This window comes from Lepisma saccharinum, chromosome 3 (genome assembly GCF_977018435.1).
Source record: "Lepisma saccharinum chromosome 3, izLepSacc3.1, whole genome shotgun sequence".
NCBI classification, from domain to species: domain Eukaryota; kingdom Metazoa; phylum Arthropoda; class Insecta; order Zygentoma; family Lepismatidae; genus Lepisma; species Lepisma saccharinum.
Window position 1 is genome coordinate 35,862,490 of NC_139231.1, and position 24,250 is coordinate 35,886,739.

The 24,250-nt window shown below is 37.4% G+C and overlaps 1 protein-coding gene across 3 annotated transcripts in view; it reads left to right on the forward strand.

Moving 5' to 3' along the window:
- LOC145984976 (uncharacterized) overlaps positions 1-15,621 on the forward strand; it is a 70,179-nt gene extending 54,558 nt beyond the window's left edge. For all 3 annotated transcript variants that reach the window (XM_083118432.1, XM_083118431.1, XM_083118430.1), the window contains 3 exons: positions 495-655; positions 2,443-2,572; positions 15,425-15,621. In XM_083118432.1, coding sequence (XP_082974558.1) covers positions 495-655; positions 2,443-2,572; positions 15,425-15,451 — 318 coding nt within the window. In that variant the 3' untranslated portion in view covers positions 15,452-15,621. The remainder of the gene's footprint in view (positions 1-494; positions 656-2,442; positions 2,573-15,424) is intronic.
- The last annotated feature ends 8,629 nt before the right edge of the window (positions 15,622-24,250 follow it).

Sequence of the window (24,250 nt, forward strand, 5' to 3'; positions counted from 1 at the left end):
ATTGTATCTGCTAGTATCGGTGCAAAAATATCAACCGATACCGATACCCCGGTTTTGGCTCAGCCCCAGCAGTAGTGAATAAATACAGAGAAATGATGTACTCAGTTTCTGTACTTTGTCTGCATTTAATCTGACAGTACAAATAAAGTAAAGTGTTCCCCTGTGCTTTGCACCATGCAATGAAGGTGTATAGGGGGGGGGGGGGGGTGAGGAGTTACAAATACATTTTCAAATGATCTTCAAGATAACAAGACAAGTGAGAAAGTACACACGCTTATGATTCCAAAACTTTTACAGTGGTATCCCAATTTTACGTTCCAAGATTTCACATTTTCATCCATTATACATTCAATTTTCGTAGTTCAATTAGAGCACAATGTTAACAAATTTTTTAGATGTTATATTTTCTCCCCATTTTAATTTTTTTTATGTTGGATTTGAAAACATTGTCTAGAGCAGTTTACCAATATTTTTCTTTTGATTGCCTATGACAGTGGAATGCCTTGAAGGAAGGAAGAGAGCCTGATCTGTCTGATTACAAGGAGTATAAACTGAGAGAGGACAACATTGGGTTCCAGCTGTTGCAGAAGATGGGCTGGACCGAGGGACAAGGACTAGGAGCTGATAGTCAGGGTATTGTGGATCCTGTCAACAAGTAAGAATTCTGTATTAAATCCTAGTTGGTAAATACTGGACACCATGTGTATGCAACTAGAAAACAAAGCAGCAATTAATTCATCCATTTTCCACTGCCAAACACTTTCTTTAAAAGATTTAAAAAAAGAGTGCTGGGAAGAACTAATCCTCTTTCCTTTACCAGGGTGAAGGAAAACACGTATATACTAACTATTACTCCTCTGTGTTACTGCAATATATTTCCTGATAACATTGTCGACATATAATAAGCAAGGGGTTCTGGTTGATGCCCAGTGGATGGACATTTGCATATAGTGGTTCGGATCCCACTTTAAATTGTAGGTCCAGTCTCGATTAACCTGTCTGTGCACAAAGTGAACTTACAGCAACAGCTCAAACAAACAATATATTTCCTAAAGATCAGAGCTGGTACCATATGAATCCAATATCAATACTGCACTATTTCAGTAATTTCAACCTTTCACTGCTAAAACCATAGAAATATATATGCTGTGCTGTACCCATAGATTTACAGATTTCGCATAGCATATAATCAAATCATTTTTTTCGTAATGAAAATATTAACTTAGAATATGCAAAGTTGGCTGCCATCTCTTAGGAGTGGATGGAATTAATTTTACATGGGTTTCTATCCTAGAGAAACTTATGGGAAAGTCAATACACTTTTGCATGTGTTCTTTTGTTGACACAGACTAGTTTCATTTCTAGCAATTCCCATAGATGCTAGTCTCAAAACTACTGGCTGGGTGTTGTTTGTGTCGCCAAGAAAACATGTAGACATTCACTTTTTTTCTCCTTTAAGTGTTAGTTGCTCTAATGTGAATATAAATAAACATAATGCATGACCTGTGCCAATATATTTTATATTAAATAATAAATTAATATTTCACCTGCTTTCTTTCTTGATTTTCCTGGCATATATTTATTTTATACATGATTTAAACACCTTTATCATGTTTAATTCCTTGCATTTCATTTGTGAATTGAAATTTAGATATTTCACAACATTCGATTCTTAATCATGTTTTCTCATGAATTAGTACAACCCAATAGTTGAGAGTTGCAGGTTTGGTACTTTGAGACTGATGTGTATCAGTGGTTTAGAAGACTCTCAAGTTTCAATTATAATTGAAGGATAATTTTTCTTGTGCATAAAAGGAAAATTGATAATAAACTGCCCTGGTGCCTGACCAAGTTGAAGTGTGTGACTCCCAATCTTATCACCAAAGGTTCTAGATTCAAGTCCCGGCCTGGGCATGGGTGTTCCTGATACGGTTCAGGCATTAGCGTATGGCTTCTAGGCTTTGGCTTCATGGCTAAAAGAAGATAAACAACAAACTTATGTATTCTGTGCCTAAGCTTTCTGTATCGTGCTACAGTGAATGTGAATGTTTTGGACGTGTGTCCAGTTTTCAATTAAATATGGTCGTTGTTCGGCATCTGGTTTTTATCTTGTGCAACTAATATTAACCTGCATTACCACGTCCCTCACTCGAACCTATCAGTTCCTTTGCGAATATTTGTGCACCAGCTTCATCTTCATTGTCATGGTTAGCCAAACGTGGCACAAAAGCCAATGCAAAACAAGAAAAAAAAATTAATAATAAAAACTAGACCATACTCTTCAATTCTGAGTCAGTATCCGAGGAGTACTTTTCATGTACAGCATCAAAGTGAAATCTTTATTGTGATTTGTTTTTCAGTATTTGTATTTAGCTATTTTTAGTTTGTAGCTACTAGTAAATGATTATATTGAGTTTTAGTAACGGTTTTTTCCCCACCCAGAGCAACACAGCGACCAGACAACCAAGGATTAGGTATGGAACGCCCAGCGGATGTGTCCAAAGAGGATGATGAATATGAGGCTTACAGGAAGAGAATGATGCTGGCATACAGGTTTCGCCCGAATCCACTGGTAAGTTTTTGTAAATTCATCATTGGTTAAGCAGAAAGTGCATGGAATTTTGCAGTCTCCTGCATTATAAAAGCTGATTCAAAAAGTAAGATGTTGTTTTTTTTAAAAGTATTTATTTAATTTTTATGATGTTTAAGAATCGGGTTTCTCACTAACCTGGAAAAGCCAGTGACATCAACTTTTGAGTGAAAACTTCATGGAAAATTTACAGGATGCCTTTTGCATGTTTCTAAACATGAGTTCTTTGAACACATCCATTACAGATATATGCAGAAATATCCCTCACTGTACATAATTATGAATTTAGATTCTGGTGCGGTTCAACGATCACAAACTCAATTATTGTCATGCATACCATGAATGTAATTATCAATAACAACAAGATATATGTAATTGTTAATGTTTAAACATTACAGTTTTGCAAGAAATGCAAGGTACTTTCCTCCTGAGAACATACGAAGGACATCTTACAGGAAATTTTTTTAACTAGATTGACATGAACAACTGGCTGTGATTGTTGAAGTTCGCAGATATACCATATTTACTCATGTATAATGTGCACTTTTTTCCAAAATTTTGCCCCCCCAAAACTGTGGTGCATATTATGCATGGAATAATTCGGACAGTCAACGTGAAACCACACGTTTTCACTATGTCACTGCATATAACACATACATATCAACAGGTGCAAATACAAATTACCAGGTTGGATTTCTTTAGTAAATAATATTTTTTAAAAAACATTGTAAGAAGTAAATGTCCATTTCCCATGCATTTTCACTGTGTAATGGAATGTTTTGTGACACAGAGAAAAGCAGCGCCATGCATATCTGGCAGAATTCAAGCATACACCACCAGTCACAAGGGATGTATATCAGTGGTATTGATCATGCAAGAAATAATAGAAAATATCTTCCTGCGTGCTGCAAATCTATAACATAATTTTGATCTCACTTTCTTCTACTAAAGAATAAACATGGTGATTACAGAAGTGAAAGCTTTAGGATGTTAAACACAGTGGAGGAAGTTGGGGGGAGGGGGTGGCATGGGTTGGTGACTCATTATATACACAAGGCAATATTCTCCTCTTGGTCCATATAGCAAGCAACAGGTGACTCACTGAATAGGTATGATGTCATTCGCTTTTGATTGGCATAGCAACAGCTTTACAACATACAACTAAGAAAGTGATTTCTTGAACCTGAATTGCACTGTGTGTTATATAAGATATAATTGTTTGGTGCTTTTCCCATCAAAAACCAGGATATGCATTATACATGCATGTGCATCATACACACGTAAATACTGTATTTTACCAACATTACAATTCTTTACAAATAATTGTCCCTCAAGACTAATATTGTCATGTTATGAAAGAGAATGCATTTAGACATTTTATGCTTGTCACCTGGCATCCTGAGCACCCATCATGCACATAAGTTACAATATTTGAGAACTTCTACATTGATGGTCAGGCCAGATCTGTTAATGATGCCCATTTGATGGGTAGAGCTTAAAAAGAAATGTAACTGTTCTGATGAATTATGATGTCTGTACAGCCTTGCTGGGACAATGAGTGATGGTCATAACTAAAGCCTGGATTTGCATGCATAGTCTTTGTGCTCTCAGGAAAAAAAATAAAAATATGTTATCCATTGTTATGCGTGAATATTCTGAATTGGCATGGATGTATTTTTCCCTGCTAATTTTTTCCTATGGACTGATGTTTGAATTGTTAAGTCAGTTGTCTTAATTTGCAGATCAAGGAAAGAAATTACATTGTTATTTATGGGTTCGCAAGTAAATTTTATGCGACGACGTGATTCATTTAACAATTTATATACGGTGTTATATATGGTGTTCTCATTTTTAGCATTAATTAGTATTATTAGACTATGTTCTAATAATAAGGATATCAAAAATGAAGAAGAAAGGCTTTTTAATATAGCAAAAGAAAATGGCTTTCACACTAACAGAATAAACCAAATCAAAAAACAAGTCGCAAGAAAACTAAATTAAAAGAGAAATACAGACAAAGATGAAAAATCTGTTGAAAAGAAATTTGTGTGCATTCCATTCCACAAGGGATTCTCACATAAAATTGAAAAAAAATTTAGAAGTTTTAATTTCAAAATTGTTTTTAAATCACCAAGAAGTTTGGAATGTACATTTAATGAATTCAAAATGAGAAACTCTGTACCAGATGTGGAAACCACAGGAATATATATTATAAGTTGTTCATGTTCAAAGGATTATGTGGGACAAACAGCAAGGAAAATGGCAATAAGATGGCACGAACAAGATTTGGACATTATAAATCTAAACCCAAGAACAGGTTTGTCAACTCATATAATCGAAGAGAAGCATTTGATTAAAAAGAGAAGGGTTTTAAAAAGATTAACGGGAAACACACGAGTTGAATGTCTGGGAAGCTTCGTTCATTGCAGAAGAACACTGGAATATATTAAATAATGAAAATGGTAACATAGATCCAGTATGGAGTTTTGTTTTTCACAAATGGGGTAAGCCACCATCTTTAAAATTTAATGTAACAGAAAACATCAAGAGACTTTGTGGAAACAATGATGAATTTGAATTACCTGATGATATTTGGGATTCATAATTTTAAATAAAAAATATATATAAAAATATATATCTGAAATAAAAATAAAACAGACTGCTTCTTTTCACAGTTAAGTTGCTATATTACAACAATGTAACATTGACAACATCCATTATATAACGGATTCTTTTTGTTTAAAAAATTGCTATCCATTGTTATAACTGTATCTTTAGTCAAAATGAAAATAAATGTCTGATGAAGGGAGCGTGTGTTCTCCTGAAACGTCACAAAGAAAAACTGTTTTCTTATGCTTTGTAACTAGCCTGGCCCCCCACACTTTACCTCCGCACCAGAGGTTCGGTGCACTTTGTACTCGGCTCTGATTTGTCTAGGGGTATCTTTCTTTGTACGACAATGCACGTGGGTTGCTACAAGTCAACATAATTATATAATTAACTACAAGAGACAACAGATAACCTTTGCGAAATCTTATTGCTATAGGGGGATAAATTACCTTGTCCAGCATCTGTGAAATTAAAAACGGAAATTTTGGATATTTTCTATAGTTTAATGAAAGTAAAATTTGAAGTATATTCATGTCGTATCCGAACGTTCATTTCTCTAATTATCGGGCCAAAACTCTAATTTTGATTTTGGAAATCTCTATTGTTTGTACCTGGATGCTTTACATTTCATGAATTACAAAGGTAGACTGCGTTACTCCAAGAAACGTCTAAATAGGCACAAGGTTGCCCGACGTGTACATTTCTCAACCTCCACGGTGACAAGGCACTAGGCTGCCCGGTGCACCATAATTACTTCAAAATAACATCCAGTACAAACTACCTTTTTACCTGTAAACTGGACACCAAAGCACTAGCATGCCCGGCAATCCAATCTCTTACAGCATCCGTTGCGGGAGATCTGTCCTCCGGTCCTAGCTAACCGAAGCAAAAACAGCCTCTCCCTTCCAAGTCTCAGTTCCAACAGCCAACCTCCCCCACTCTCATCTGGGAGTTTATATACGTTTTGTTGGCTTCTGTTGCAAACGGCCCGGCCCTTCTTTCAAAATTTTTAATCTTTAACAGCTAAACTGCCCGCCTTTCTATGACGATGGAACGTGATGAAAAGAGAAGAAGTGAGACTAAATATCGAGAAGACAATTCAGTCTAATCTATCTCACTAATCAATCACTTTGATAAATGTCTTCGGTTAAATATGAAGTCTTGATTGGCACATCATTTTATGTATATACCTGTCAAAAATTCAAATCAATGTTATAGCTCAGTAGGAAGCTAAGGATATATGTTGAAAAGGAATATCAGCTTACATATGCTGATGAATAGTGTTTATGTTCAAACAATAATAAATATTTTTATAATTATTATATTGATAAAAAACTAGAAATAACAAAAGTTACAAGAGCATCAAATTATGCATTTGTTTACAAGAACATTTATAACATATAAATGTTATTTATATGAAGAAAATATTTCTTTATTATCTCCTTGTTAGGTAGAGTAAGTATTTTTCTTAATATTTTGGCATGCATCAGTTCTACATCTGAGTATACTCAATATTTCAATTTCTTCAACCAGGTTTACAAGATGGCTTCCATTCTTCAATTTTTAAAACTCCACATATGGTTAATTCACATCCAAAATGCAGAAGATATTTCTCTCACTTTGTCTTATTTCTCAAAACATTTATTTGAGGTAATGCATTATTCATCTACTAGCTTGATAATGCGGATGCAAGCAGATAATAATTTCCTGCTTCCAATTTTTAAACTTGGCACTTTTCCCAAGTTCCAAATCTTTTTTAAAGATTATGCCATTATGAAAGCATTTTCAAGATTGTGTTATGAACAAAATGTCGCTATATAGTTTAAACAAACTATTAAAGATTAACTTGCAAAGTATAATCTTTCAAAATATCAAGATTTATACCAATATCAATCCTTCACCAATAGCCACATTTTTACTTCTCTTCCATCCATCATGAGATTCCTCCTAAGTCACAGACAACTAGTATCAGAGTAACTAGTTCAAGCCCGATTTTTTAGTATGTGTTATCTTCAATTGTTTTTGTTTTATATTTTTGTCAATAAGTGCTTAACAGCTTGAATGTTTGGGTAGTAAATGTACATATTTGTTCTGTTACAGCTATTTTACAATGTATATCACAATATACTTACCTAATGATTACAATTACCATTTTTTCAATGTTGATACAAAATACCAAGAATGACATCATATTAGACATTGAACAATTTTAAAGAGTTGACCTTTGTATATAAACCTTGATGTCAATGCAAATGTAGACAATTTCAATAAATTTAATTATAAATTTGAATGTAACTTATCTTGCTTGTCTGAAAGAACACATATGATTGAAGATATTTGTTTTTTCATATTGTCAGTCAAAAATAACTGTTATGAATATGAATTCAGAATATTGCACAATTTGATAATTTTGTCATGATATACAAATTGGCTTTTTTAAACATCATATTTAATGAAATTAGTTTAAATAGTAATTCAGACATTTAATTGCATTATTATATGAATAAATTTTGAGCAATCATATTACTAAATTATTATAAATATTGCACAAATGTGGAACTTTGAACTTAGCCTAATCATTTTCAAATGTTGTTATGACAATGTATTATTTTTATTGTCATATTTCTTTTGAACGTTCGAAACACGAAGAAAGAACATAGAGCTACATGGTATTTATACATGGAATAATACGAACCTAAAAATGCATAATAAATTGATTTACACTAATCACACATATATATGTTTATACACTTGAATACCCAATTAATTAACATATTAATAAATATTTCAATAAGAAAAAAAACACTGTTGCCCTGACACGGGGCAGGGTAACAACTTGTAATAACCGTAAACTACAGGAAAATAATTCTACAATGCAAGCAATGCGTACATACAAGAAAAACTATCCTGACATTCCTGGTTTCGCACAAGTTAACATACGTTTACATTGACATTGAACTATTCTTAGATATCAAGAAGAATCCAACAAAACGGGATATATATTGAATACTATCACGAAAAAGTGTAACACAAATCTGCATTGGTGAACGTTATAAAAATTTGGCAAGTGCATGCTCCCAACCTCAAATTTACTGCAACACTAGTATTGCAATGAAATTAACGCCACTCTCTGTCCTGTCTGTTTAAACTCGTGAGAGATGGTCATTAACCTTTTGAGTCCCAAGGCCATTTTCACATGTAACCCCCTTGGTCCAGAGCAGATTTTGAGCAAAATGCAGAGTTTCAATTAAATGAGTGTAGATCGGAGGCTAATTGCCCTAGAGAGATGAGTGATATACCGTTGTACGCATTATGAACCAGAGATTCAGACTATATGAAATTTATGCAAATTCGGCGTATATGTGGCAGGGGAGGGGCTCTCTCAAAATTCAGGGGGGAAAAATGGGAGTCGACCCTCCCCCCCCCAAGAAAAAAGTACATGACAGTGTCGACATGCACATGGAAATGATCGCTGACATGTAAGGAACGCAAAAATATTTGCATTATTATCATATGACCAATGTAACGTGAGTTGTACCCCCAAAAGGAATGGTCGACACGCCACTGATTCAAGCTTCAAAATGCAGCGGTACCTTGGAATGAGTTTAGCATGGAGACTATTTGCCCTGGAGATATGAATGATATACCATTGTACGCAGAATGAATCACAGATTCAGACGATATATAATTTATGTACATTCGGCATACATATGGAGGGGGGAAAGGGGGGAAATCCCCTGAAAAAAAGGTTTCTTCCTCCCCCTGAAAAAAAGGATATGAAAAGTTCAAAATGCTCATAGAAATTATCGCTGGCATGTAAGAAACAGAAAAATATTTGCATCATTGTCATAGGACCAATGTAACGCGAGCTGTACCCCTGAAGCGAAAGGCTTGTACACCACTGTCTCAAACTTCGGAATTGAGCGAAATGCAGAGTTACATTGAAATGACTATAGCTCAGAAACTAAATGCCCTAGAGATATGAAAGATATACAGTTGTACGCAGAATGAAACAGATTCAGACGATATATAATTTATGCACATTCGGCATATATATGGAAGGGGGAAATCCCCTGAAAAATACTTTTTAAAAAAAAAAATGGTGTTTCTCCCCCCTCCCTCCGAAAAATTTAAAAGTTCAAAATGCACATAGAAATTATCACTGGCATGTCGTTGGGTGCTTTGTGATATGTTGGTGGTAGTACCTGTTGGTCTCAGTCACCAGATGCTGGAAGATTTCTTCGGATAAAGTCAAGGAAAAAAAGTCCAAGGAAGAGGATGCATCATCAATGTGTCAAACCTTCAGTCCAGTGTGTCCTAGGAAAGGTTGGGGGTTGGGAGCAGTTCTACCAGTTTGGGAAGGGGGTTGCCAGTCGGATGGAGGAGGGGAAGGGGAACATCTTTGCATATCATCAGAATCAGATTCTGATGATATATCAGAGGGAATGTTAAGCTCTTCTTCATCCCACTCGAAGTCTGTATCCATATCCTCCAGCTCATCTCGGATTTCATCAGAACGGAGATCACCGGGGGCAGCCATGGTCGACTATAAGCCTTTTGGGGACACAGGAGGCACAAACGACACCAGCACACTTTTCACACCACAAGAAAAACGTAGATGACAAAAAAGTCCTTAAAAGTCTGTCACTTCACTCAAAAAATATCCTCACACTTGGGCACAAAACGACACACACCTACGCACAACTTTCACGGAAGAAATGCTAGAACGCAGTGTAAAATGAGCGCCGATTCTTGCAGCTGCTTCAAATTCTATTTTTAGACAATGCAGGGTAACCTGTGTTGCAACTTGTGGAATACTTGTGCTCAAAAACAAAGGTTCCCTTCAGCGTGCCTCGAAATTCCATTCTCACAATCAACAACCAGTCTTCCCCCTCCCCACACCCGCACCCCCTGCTTGTGCCTGCACGGAAAACTTTCATTTTGACATCGGATACTGATAAACAAGCTTCCTTCGAGTGAAAAGCATTGCTTTAGAACAACAAAGCCGGTCTTCCTTTGTCGGCAAAAGTTTTCCCTTGAAAAGAGACTCGAAAGAGAAGTCCCTTTTCCTGCCATTTCCCCTCCATTTTCATGAAGAAAAAAAAGTGCAAGAAACATTTCTGTTAAATACATGTGTTAGGAACAATATATAAAAAAAATCGGAAGTCTAGCCAGAAATAGAAAAGTTATAACGTAAAAACTACGACCTTGACACAGCGTCTTGATCGAGACACTTGGGACCGCGAGGGTTACATTTGGGTATCTCAACAGACACACTTGGGACCCAAAAGGTTAATCTCTCACTGAGTGAAGTTAATGTCCAATATTATGAAATAAAATACTAATAATAAATACGTAAATATTTTAATATCTTATTTACTCGAATCATTCAATCATGAAAGCATATCACTTTCTTCAAGAATAGACTTTTCTCCGCCAGCTCTGCTAAATTTTCAGTTTTCATCTACTGATTTATATGAGGGGTGCCCAGAAAGTAATTTCCAATTAGTAGGGACCTTGATTTTTCACAAACGCGAATACCGTGAAAAATGTTAATTGCTGTGAAGTTGTGTTTACGAATGTGCAGTGATGTCTGTACATATTTTTCGCCTGTTCGAAATATCAAAATAATGCGAATTTGGCATAAAATGCGTTTAAAATTGTCCTAAAACAACGAAAAATTCCGTGAAATCCAACATTCTTCTGTTTTCTAGGCTTAAAGAAACAAAATCTGCCATATTTGTGTACGTAGAATGTGCAAGTTTTTCAACATTTTATTCAAGAGTAAACTATAATGTTTGTTATACATGGAATAATTCCTACAGCCACATTAAATCATGTATTTCCTATAATTTTTCTAACTTCTATCAAAACCATTTGCATCACAGAGCAATGTGGCAGGGTTCTAACAGGAGATTGAGTGTGTATCTACCGTCACACGGGAGTCGCATCTTCAGTATTTGTCGCGCGATATGTGTTTTGAATTACCAAGCTAAGTGCGCACCATCGGCATTTGTCGAGCGAGAAATAATGGAGCTCAGTCGTTAGAGAATCTGACTACCATGCGAGAGACCCAGGGTCGATCTCCTGCGGGGGAAAACCGGGATCTTTTCCACCTGTTCAAACTGTTCCGGCATCATATCAAGCGGGTACCTGGAGTAAACTTTGGAGGGTAAAGGTAGCCAGGAGCATGGTGCTGATCACATCACCCCCACCTTGATTTAACATTTTTGGGTGTGTCGCCACTTATGGTCATTATGCACCCTTCAGTATACATGGGAAAAATTCCATTATCTAAAACCCTTACCTTAAAATTAAAAAGGGGGTATGGAAAATAACTTCCAAGATATCCAACTCTCACGAAGAGGCGTAGGCCATGTGACTTACAATTTGAAACAGTAGTTTGAAAACACCATGAAGGTATAATTTCAGGTATTTGCCAGAAAATCCGCTAAAATGAATATGTGAATTTTGGGGAAAATAACACCGAATAGTAAAGAATAAAAAATACACCAATTTGAAAAAACGATAAAAAATCAAGGTCCCTACCGATTAGGCATAAATAAAATAAGAATATCAGTAGTAATTTATTGCATTAGTAACAGTGAGTCCTAACCTAATTTTCGGCATAATCACCACCATTGTTCTGACATTTGTCGTAGCATGGCACTAAATTTTGTATGCCCATGGCATATGTGTTGACAGCAAAGACTGGAACTATCTCTACCGCAGTGTAGCTGTGAAATCCTTGCCCTGCCAGAAACCTATTCAGTTGAAGAAAGAGATTAAAGTCGGTACATTCAAGGCCAAGGCTGTACAGGGAGTGTTCCAAGATCTCTCACCTGCAGTGATGCAAAGGGCCCGCATGTACTCAGCTGTATGGGGTTGTGCACATTCCATTGGCCTTCTGTGAATTGTCTACACCATCGTCTGACCATACTATGACTCCGATGTCCAGTCTGCACACCTCACACAATTGCTGGTGGCTCTGTGCCAAATTCTGAGCGTGCAAAAATGTGATTATGACATGTAGGCTACATCACAGTCAGTGGGAGACTGTATGAGAGCTACAATCTTTAACCTAGAACTGTCCTAAAATGGCTGCATTGCGACTGTACCAGATTACAGCTACATGCCACTTCTTCCTGCCTGCATGTATGTGTCGCTCTTCGGCCACTAGTGCTGTGTACAGGCACCATTGGAGCTTTTTTTCAGGATGCCCCTCGTATATGAACTTTCAGAAGCTGTTATGAACAGAGTGTTCCTGTTTTAATGTTTGGTTAGCTAAATCGGGTACCTATACAATGCAATTCTATAAATTGCTTGCGTTAAATGTCTAATACCTACATACCCTTTTCGTCAGCAATAATGGTATAACTACATGTTGTCAGTTTCACAGTACTTCACGTGGATATACTGTACTGAAGCAGAAATGCCATTGATAATGTAAGGAAATATTACACTTTCTTTGTACAATTCAATTATTTCACTTATATCCAAGAGAGAAGTAGCTTTATTTATCGAAAAATGAGTCTCCACTCATGGTTCTTGCAAGCAGAGTGTTCCAAACCTCAGTGGAAATATTAACATATAATACCGAGAATGTATAAGGAGACTGATAAATTACAAATTGTATTTCTTAATCAATCACTCTTCACTGTAATCTCATTTAGTCTCAACTTTAAAAATAATCAAGTATTTTATTTTAAATTCGCTGCGTATGATAAAATTCCGTAATCCTTCCCTAGCTTGTGAATTGCAATAATTTTCCAGTTTGAATTCAAATCATAGAGAATAGAGAAATTAAGTCAATTTCATAAAGATAATATTGGTACTTAACAAATCCATACCTGGATCTGTATGAGTTTATTATTCCCATTCGCAAAAACATTGATTTAGTGTAGTTTGTAATTGTCAGGGGAAAATGTAAATTTTGTCCTGGGAAAGTCTGGGAATTTAATTTCTGCTTGTTTGTAGCCACTCTGTATTGGCTCTTCAGATCCTATCTTTGTGCACAGATTATTTATGTATAAAAGTCTCTCCACTCAAAGGTTTATCAAACACTCTAGTTTCAACTTAGTTGTTGAATTATTTAACCTTGAAATAAGAATTTGTGTGTGTTGTGATATTAGTCATCTGCTGATCACCAAAGCATCTGGGGTTTATGTGGTTACAAGGTGTACAACTTTGCTTCCGCAATTTTTCCCCAAAAATATGACGCTGGAATGAAAAACATTGCTTACCCAGGCATTATTCAAAGTATTGTCCATCGCTGGCCACTACTTTCTCCCATCTTTCGGGCAGCGTACGAATGCTGCATCTAAAAAATTGTTCATCTTTGGAGGTGATCCGCGAATCGATCCACTTTTTGACTTCTTCATAAGATCGGAAGTGTTGGTCAGCCAGTTCATGAGCCATTGATCTAAACAGGTGATAATCAGAGGGAGCGATGTCTGGAGAATAAGGCGGGTGGGGTAGGATGTCCCATCTTAATGTTTCCAAGTACGTTTTCACCACTTTGGCAACGTGGGGTCGTGCGTTGTCATGCTGAATCATACCCATGGCTTTCAGACGTTTTGAAATGGCTTGCTGTGTCACTCCCAATGATCGTGCCAATTCTTCTTGAGTTTGACGCGAGTCTTCACTCAGCAATGTCTCCAATTCTGCATCTTCGAAAACTTTCTGTCTTCCACCACTATGCCGGTCTTAGACGTTAAAGTCACCGTTCTTGAAGCGTTGAAACCACTCACGACAGGTTCTCTCACTTATAGCGTCCTCACCATACGTAGTGGAGAGCATTCGATGAGCCTCAGCCGCAGTTTTCTTCATATTGAAACAAAAAAGTAGAACCTCCCGCAAATGGCGAGAATTTGGCTCGTACACTGACATTTTCAATTGCGAACAACTTCACGATGCACACACCACTCGACTAATGTTTGAATGGGGTTATCTTGACAGAGGTCCAAGCTAACTGCGTGACGTCTGCGATCTGCTTCTTTCGACCACTACTTCCCGTTGTTGCCACCTGTCGGAAAATGGCGGAAGCAAAGTTGTACACCTTGTACATTATGACTAAAGTATGTACAACCACACTAACAATATATACTACCATGTTCACTATGTGGTGCTGGGATAAAAACGGGAATGTTACAATCATGAGAGAGCTTGTTTCACAAACACCAAAAAGCATGTGTAATGCCCTGAACATTACATTACGGTTGTATGTTACTTATCTTTGGAATTTTGAGTTCATTCATGTTTTATTTTGTGAACTGTTATGTTAATGGTATCACAGACAACCAGTACCAGAAGAAGTGGATAGATTAAACTGTAGATGTCAACGAGATTTGCAAAAAAATTACATATAGGCGAAGAGATGAAATCTGATATAATCAGTTTTTCAAATACATAACAATAACAACCCATGGTGCTACAGCCCATCGAGGGCCCAGGTCTACCTACTTACTGCCAGCCTCACTCCCACCTGATCCTACTCATTCACTCACCCGAGCTGGGTGATCATCCAACTAGTTACGGGGTGGTACGACGAACCTCCAGTCTTTGTTGTAGGTTTCCATGACCAGGTTATGCTACTAATTCGTGGCTCCCAAATTTCCTCACGATTGTGGGTGGCCACTGGTCCCATACACAGGCCAAAATAGGAGAAAAGTTATGCTTCCCCCAGGACACTCGAACCTGCACGATCCCGTTGCCGGAGCCCAAAGCCTTAGACCTCATAGCCACAGTGTGGGACCTTTCAAATACGTGGTTTTTCCATTTTTCTCATCGTTGGTTTACTTTCTGTTGGGTTACTGGACACGTTCCTTGCTTCATTTTACAGGATGTGATGTGGTTGGTAGTTTGTAATTTTTCACAGAAATTGTGTGTTCCTTGCAACACTGACATGCACTTTGTCATGAGAGGAAGGTATGTCACAGCTGCGTTCAAAAGTTGTGTTGGGTTGCCAGCATACAGGTGGCAAAACTGACTTACCAAAGACAAAAATATTACTGAGAAACATTGTTTGTTTCTGTGGTCTGTGGGTGTCCCAAACACCTTTGAACAGCTACAAAACTTTGAATTATGACCCTGAGATAATTCATTTCGTTCTCTCTCACAGAATTTGCATTCAACTGAAGATCAGGAAGATTAAAATACAAAATTAACATGTGGCAGTGATAGGAACCACAAAGATGTATGAATGTTGTTTTGTTTTTCTTTCAGAATAATCCAAGGAGGCCATATTACTGAAACAAGAGGGAATGTTACCGTTTGTGTACATCACCATTATAAATTTGTGCTTACCAAGGTCTATTAGACTGATTTTTAAAGGCTGCAAATGGTACAATAAATAAGGAACAGCTGTACAATACCACTGGGAGCACTTTTTTGTGAAGTTAAAAATTTGTTAATAAAAATTAGAAACAAACTACCCTGTCTTTTATTTCTGAATAAAGTCTGTAAAGACCAATGCATGCTGATCCTTCATGCTTAGTCATTGTCATGTATTGTAGCAAGAATTTTCCCATTAGGTAGAAGGTTGTATGCACAGTCAATCCCCAACCATGTCGCAGAAACTTAGGACTTTGAACATTAAAAAGTGGCTTTAACATGAGCATCATAATCATACTTAATACTCGGCACCAAAAGCAGTGCAGGTAATTTATTTACCTACTGTAGAAATACAATAAATAACTGTCCTCAATTGTTACACACCAGCCACAAGTTAATTTCTTTTTTACAATCTTCTCTTTTTAAAAGTAACCGACTTACTGGTTCTTCAAAAGTAAATTTAATGCCCGAATCACACGTGGCTAGATCTGCTGGATTTTCCATTTAGACTAGTTGTGTGGTTCTGGCTCACCTGCTAGCTTTGGGTCTCGCATGATACTTATTAGGTTACTGTACTTGTCGATGTACAGGGTGAGGCAGTCAAACGAGAAGATTTAAAAAATTCACAAAACCTAGAGCAAATGTTATGTATTTTTTTAAACATTAGTGGAAATTACTAGTGTACCTGAAAAATGTTCATTTTTTGAATATGGTGTTGGTAAGATTGCATCCTTGGTGTTGCACACATTGTCGGAGTCTCAGAGTAAATCCGCTCACGACTTTGCGTAGCATCTCCAACGGAATGTTGTGGATCACTTCCCGAATTCGCTCCTTCAAATTATCCCTGGTTCTTGGGAGGGTTGTCCTTGAATACTTTGGATTTGAGGAAACCTCAAAGAAAAAAGTCAGGAGCCGCCACGGAATATCGCGAAATCTGCTGATGAGACGACCAGGAAATGCGAGTCTAAGCACCATCTGGGTCATAGTCATCGAGGGCAGGCAGGAAAAAGGTTACCAACATGTCAGCATAACATCCAATGTTTACGGTCACAGTGTTCATTTTCGAAAAAGTAAGGGCCAATGAATCCACAAGATGATAATGCACACCACACTGTTACTTTTTCTGAATGGAGAGGCATTTCATGGAGCGTGTGTGGATTATTTTCGGACCAATACCGAAAGTTCTGTTTGTTGACGAAGCCACTAAGGTGAAATTGGGCTTTGTTACTCATCCATGCATTGTGAACTCTTTCTTCATGTTCTCCAATAACATTTTGGCAAAAGCGTATTTGTTTCTCGTAATCTTGAGGTGTCGGGGCTTGCACTACCTGCATCTTGTATGGATGGTAGTGGAGGTCAATCTTCAAAATCCTTCTCAATGTTGGATTGCTGAGACCAAGTTCTGCGCTGTGCCATCTAGCTGATTTTCGTGGACTTTGTCCTGATGCTGCACACACCCGTCACTACCACCTCTTTTCTTTGTTGTGCTAGCAGTGGCTTCAAAAGTTCTCACCCAAAAACCGATAGATAACATTAGCAGAAGGCACGGGAATGTGTGGGGATAACAAACTCTTGGCGGAAAGGAGATTGAGCTCCAACAAATCTATCAAGAGTTTTTGTAATACACCTTTACAGCAAACGCACGATGCACACTCGACCATCGCTACTGAAGCTTCCAGCTGTGTAGATGCCCGAGGTCATGCCTCTCACTCTCATAACCCCCAACCACGCCAGCCAGTTATTCCTGAAATCTTCCCGTTTGACTGCCTCTCGCAACGTCATGGGCGGATTTACTCTGACTTCCCCAATGTGTGCAAAACCAAGGATGCCATCTTACCGACACCATATTCAAAAAATGAAGATTTTGCAGGTACACTAGTAATTTCCACTTATGTACAGTACATTCATGTTAAAAAAAATACATAATATTTGCTCTATTTTTTGTGATTTTTTTAAATCTTCCCATTTGTCTGCCTCACCCTGTACTTTAGTTCCCACAAGATATTCATCAGAGCAGACAAGCTAAAAAGATGGACGAACGAATTGAAGAGTGTTGTAGGAGAATAGGTACTGTGGTTATAAAAACTTAGAATTAAAAGCAAAGTATGTGCTAGGAATTGACTCAAACGAAAATATGGTAATCCACGTGTACTTAAAAGTGTTTTAATGAACTTTGGTATGTATTTTTAAAGTAAGTACCGTTTTTAAATTCCGCCGCTGCAGCGCTGCGGTCTGTGTCCCGTGCATGCGCACTGTGTACCTACATCTGTTGGCAAGCCACAGACACCATTGCGGCAACAATCGATCGTGTATACATTTGCTTTTGCATATTTAAAATGCCTACGCCGATTGAGAATCCCGCAGACTGTGAAATACGTGCTGTTATTTGTTTTCTTAGTGCTAAAGGCGTAAAAGCAGTTGAAATTCACCGTCAGATTTGTGAAGTGTACGGACAAAACATTATGAGTGATGGATGGTATGCAAATGGGTAGTAAGAGCTTTCAAAGATGGCCGAAAGAATGTTCATGATGAGGAACGGAGTGGGTGACACTCGGTGATCACTGTTGATTTGGTGCAGAAAGTCGACGAAAAAGTGAGAGAGAACAGACGCTTCACAATTTCTTCGTTATCAGAGGACTTCCCTGTAGTTTCAAGAAGTGTTATCTACGAAATTGTTACCGAACGCTTAAACTATTGAAAATTGTGCTCATGATGGGTACCAAAAATGTTAACTGAGGCGCACAAAAGCAAACGTTTAGGTAGCACCTTGACTTTTCTTGTCAAGATCTCATCGCATCATTTGGCTGGGAACAATTTGATCATCCTCCATACAGCCCCGATCTAGCACCCAGTGACTACCACGTGTTTCTGCAACTGAAGAAGCATCTCTGAGGTCAGAGCCACGATGACGACGATAGCCTCAAAACGACTGTTGCAGTAGCTGTCAACTCAGGCAGCAAACTTCTATGACAACGGAATACAAAAGCTTGTTGTTCGATATGATAAGGGCCTTAATCAATTATGTGGAAAAGTAGATAAAAGTGTGGTCTTCCATGTAACAATAAAATTGTTACAAAAAGTTTACTTGTTTTTTGTACATATCAAAACTGTACTTACTTAAAAAATACGCCTCATATATTCATACATGAGATTCGCAGGATTCATTCATAAAAAAAAATTCTTCAATATGTCGGAACATTTAATAGTACACTGGCAATAATAATAAGGATTTTCATTATCGGTTAATCATGTTTTTCGTGTGCATTTTGGATAAATTCCTAAATATTAATGAACACGAATGCACATTTTATTAGTTCAACTTTCTCTTGCAAACTCAGATTATCTTTACATCACTTAAACTTTCACTCTGCTTGGCTGTTCCACAGAATCTAGCAGAGAGAGCCAGTTGCAATTAGAACACTGTCTGATTGTCAAAACCAGTCTAGCAGCCAGTCCAGTGCCAACTAGGGCATTCTACTGGAAATCCAGTTCTGTGTGATTCAGCCTTTAGTTACTTTTACAGCTAGTTTCTGCTGAAATTTTTCTTGCAAACAAATTACACACAATCTGAGATCATTAATTGTATTAAAATAAATGTATGAAGACTTACATGTGTATGATATGTGTATCTGGCGCATACTGTCTCCATATATTTATATTTACAAATAAAAAATGAACAGGAAGTCAGCTTTGTTTGAAATCAAATCAATCAATTTGCTTGAAATCGAGATAGAAAATACAGAAAAAATCAAGAATCTGTAAAGAATAATGACAATTTACATTCCAATCCTCTCAAGGAAGAATCAAACAATATACATACAGTGGAACCTCGATTTTAGGTTTTTCAGGGGACCAAGTTTAAAAAATTTTAAATGCAGGAAAATGTAAACTCTGGAAATTATAAAGGGTGTCCAGAATGGGACTGACGGTTTATAAAAGTGTGTGGTTTTAATATGGTTAAAGATAGGGAAGAAAGAAAACATGCATTTTGAAGGAAAACTCAAAAAGTTTTATTGGTATTACTTACAAGTCATTGTAACTCAGTATAACTCAACGTGAGCTCCATTTGTGACTCTGAGAATATCCAGCCTGAATTCAATCTCTCTCCACATATTCTGTAACATCTGAGGTGTGACAGAAGCAATCTCATTCCGAATACGAGTCATCACTTCATCAAGGTTACGAACCTTTTCACCGGAATACACAATGTCTTTCACATACCCCCACAGGAAAATGTCCAGAGGGGTTACATCAGGGGAGCATGGTAGCCACCTAATTGGCCCAACACGGCCTATCCAATGTTCCGGAAATTCCATATCAAGATACTCCCTCTCTTGTAGGCTCCAATGTGGCAGGGCACCATCCAATTGGAAAATCACTCGAGGTTGCAAATGTTGTAATTGGGGAACTGCAGTTTTGAAGCATGTCTACGAACACATTTCCTGTTATGGTTTGCTCAATGAAAAAGAAGGGGCCTATAACTTCATTAAGTGTTAAAGCGCACCAAACATTCAAATTTGGACTGTCACTGGAATGTTCCACATACGCATGCGGATTCTCAGATCCCCATATCCCAACGTTGTGTCTGTTAACACAGCCAGAGAAGTGAAAAGTTGCTTCATCTGAGAAAACAATGTTCGATAGATAATTATCGTCATTATCAATCTTGTGTAGAATTTCATTGGCAAATTCTAATCTTTTTGGTTTGTCGTTAGGCTTAATTTCTTGCAACAATTGCAACTTATACGCGAGCAAACGTAATCGTTTATGTAGCACATCGTGTACAGTGGACCTTGGAATTCCCAGCTGTCTGCTTGCTGCGCGAATTGACTTCCTCGGGCTACGTGTGAAACTCTCTCTTATTGACTCCACCCGTTCATCTGACACGCGATTTACCACTACTGTGAGGTTTCACTACACTCCCTGTCGATAAAAATTGTTCCTTCCATGCCTGGATACTGTTGCGTGATGGAGGATCCTTGTGGTAAACACGGAAGTTCCGTTGCACTTGAACAACACTTTTTGTCTCTGCAAATCACCACACGCATTGCACCTTTTCGAGTACAGACGCCATTTTTTCGTTTCGGCGATACTAGCACCATCACCGGTAGTTGTACAACTATGAAAATTTGCTGAACAAAACTTTTTGAGTTTTCCTTCAAAATGTATGTTTTCTTTCTTCCCTATCTCTGCCCATATTAAAACCACACACTTTTAAAAACTGTCAGTCCCATTCCGGACACGCTGTATAACATTTGTTGGGACCATCAAGAGTGAATTTGAGAAAATGTATAATTAGGTTTCCACTGTACGTACATGTATCAAAATATTAATTGAAGGGCTCGGGTGTAAAACATGGTAAGTGACATTTTGGTCTTTTGTGTTACTTATTCTGATCCTCTTCTACAGATTGGTGTCCAGGTTTTACAGAGCACTTGCCATCTGTCACAATCATCTGCCAACTTCCTTCATTCCACCAGATGTTCCTCCTGCTCAGGATATCCTTCACACCCTCATTCCATGTCCTACATGATCTTCCTTTTGGTCTCTTCACATCCAATCCTCCCATACCTGTTCAGGCAATCTGCTGAGGTGTCCAAAACCATCTGAATTGTGCTTGCTCAATGTCCTGATACATTGGTTTTGTGTTTGTTATTCTGATTGATTTCTGATTTTGTCCCTTCTGGTCTTTCCCACTGTTCTCCTCAAATATTTCATTTCTACTGTTTGTAAGTTTTGTTCCTCATTAATTATCCAGGATTTACTTCCATATATCAATGTTGGTAAATAAGTTGATTTGTAAACAATCATTTTTGTTTTTTGGCTTATTTCCTTTTCCCCTAAAAATCCTTTGTTTATGGCATAATATAATCTGTTTGTATTCTTTATTCTAGTGTTTAATTCTTCATCTATTTTCCAAACTCAAATTCATTTTCGAGTTACAAAGTAAAATGTGCCATCCTTCATTTTCTGAGTGAAATTGTCATGTCATACAATTTGCATTGGACTCAGTGAAGCCTTCTGAAATTGGTAAACACAACCAAAAACAATTTATCTACAGTATAGCTTCTAATAACCTTTTTTCTTAATGAAATGCAGAAATGCACCCGAGCCCTTCAATTCACAATGCAATTCTAAGTTGCCTGAACACCAGTGCTCCACAAACACTGACTCAATGTTCTTTGAAGACCAAGGATCTCGAGGTACAGTTTTCCTTTAAGATATTTTTTTTCTCCCTGGTTTGTATACCTAAGTTAAACAAAATTAAAAATCACCCCCATGGTACTTTGGATATGATGCCATGGATTCCATTTGGACATGTTTATTTCTCTTCCATTCCAAAGTTCAACAAGATTCACTCTCTGGAAATGACTTCTAGCTCGACTGCCACATTCCAAATGAATACAGCAATTCACTCAAAACATTCAATCAATTGACTGATTGATTAATTTTTTATTTGCTTTTCTGCCACTTTTGGCTACTTGCGACGATGAGGATGAATGGGGATAACACGAGATGGAGAAGAGAGAATCATGAACATATATGGACGATACAACACGAGCCCCACAGACAGTGCTCGATCTATAAACTGCAAACCCCCCACAGTGCAGCCTTTGGGGGGCTTGCCATGGCCTTTACATACTCAAATATGTGCAAGTAAAACAATAAACATAGTAATTTGTCCAGCACCGCAGAGCAAAGAAGAAAAGACCACCGAAATATTGTTAAGGTAAAAGGATTTACTGTTCATTTTAAGTTGGCTAAGATGCAGTAGTTTTCGGTTAATAACTTCTTTTTAGTGCTCCATACCACTAACTGAACATTTATTTCTTTCTAACCACAATTATTTCTTCCCTAGATCTGTGGTGTAGAACTAGGAGTAGAGATTCTACTGTATGTACATATGAGTTAAGAGGTGAGACGGGTCTTACTGCATAGAAGTCCAACACACAGATGAACAGACAAGGAACGAAAATCCCATGGATAGAACGAAATTACTACTTACTTTTGAGGTCTCTTGAAGCTGATTTGCTTACCTAAACACTACTGCATACCCAATCCAAGGCATGGTGAACTGATAGCAAAAGCAGAGCAATTACAGAAATATTATGAAACAGATATTGGTCCATCATTAACCGCTGAATTGTTCTCTCTTAAAACAGTTTCATCTGCACATGATTTTACAAACTCCTGTATGAAAAGTACAATACAATTTTGCCTAGCTCTCCACATGTATGCAACTTCCTTGGCAAAATGGTTAGCACAACATGATACGACAGGGGTACCAGATTCAAATCTGGGTCTGGGCATCGGTATTCTACGCGAGTGTTCCTTCATAAATTTCATTATATTGTCACAATTAGCGAAAAGTGGCAAAAAGCTATGCTAACAAAAATGAAATTGCACGCACACATACACTGAAGAAACTGATTAACAGCAAAAGCTTTGACATGTCCTTTCAGAAGTACGTGTATGCCTTTAGTAATATCTTACAGGAGGGCTCAAAATTTGTAGATCCAGCACTGACCACAGAGGATTATATTGCCTGCAAGTCTATAGAGCATCTCAACCTTAAAAGTCAGTATGGAAGTAAATGGAGTACTTCCCTCTCTCTCTAATACATCGAGTTTTGCCAATAGCTCTGTCCTTCTCTACCACCGCTGCGTTGCCAGATGTTACAAAATTTACAAAATGTAAAAGTCATAAATTTCAAACAGTGAAATCATTGTCCTGTAGAGATTTTTTATGCTCTATTTAATGACGGCATTATATAACCTGTCATAAATTAATGTGATCTGAAATTTCCAAAATTATGCAATTTTGCAAAACGCTTAATTTTTTTTTGTAGTAAATACTTCAAAAGCCATAAATATCAAACCACTTGAACAACTTCGCCAGTTTGTTTTTCTATGGGATCTATGGTGTTTGTAGATATGATATTTTTTTCGCCCGAGTGAATTAATTTGCTTACGAGGAGCGTTATATATATACACACATTGCATATTTTGTATAAATCATCAGACCGTTACACGAAAAAGATGGTTAGCGAAAAACTTTTGTTTGTCGTGATACACATGCAGACCAAGTGAGAAAAGTGTTGACCATTGTTTGAAGTTATTTTTAGGATACATTGTTACTCCACAGTACCTTTATTTATTGCACAATCGTAGTTTGTTTACGTGGGCTGTCTCGCGTATCAAATTCATTGCGCCACCGAGGTTACAATTCAGTTGCAGGCAGGTGCCCGGTTCGTAGGAAGTGCAGTGTGCTGTGTGATAATTGTGGATTGCATGTAAGTTACATATTTCATTTAAAAATGGATAGAGAAGCAAGCTGGAAAAAGATGCAGTATTGGTAAACTTTGAGGTAAAGAACGCATAATAGTTATGCGCGTGCTAAATCACTTTTTAAAGTCAATGAATATCAGCAAGGCGGTTAAGACAACGGCTGATGTTACGGAGTGTTCTGAACGTCTTATATACAGAATACAAAAGGAAGAAACCGAAGGTCCTCTCAGAACATCGGCAAAAAAGAAGTCGAAAAGAATGAGGACACTGAATAATGTCAGAATGAGAAAATACAATGGAACCGGGTCCATCAAGAGAAATAGAAGATTTTTAGAGGATGTAACGTCATTACCAGACGAGGGCAGTAGTCACACTTAAAGGTACACGAGCACACTTTATTACTTTATTTTCTGTAAAAAATATCTCCTAA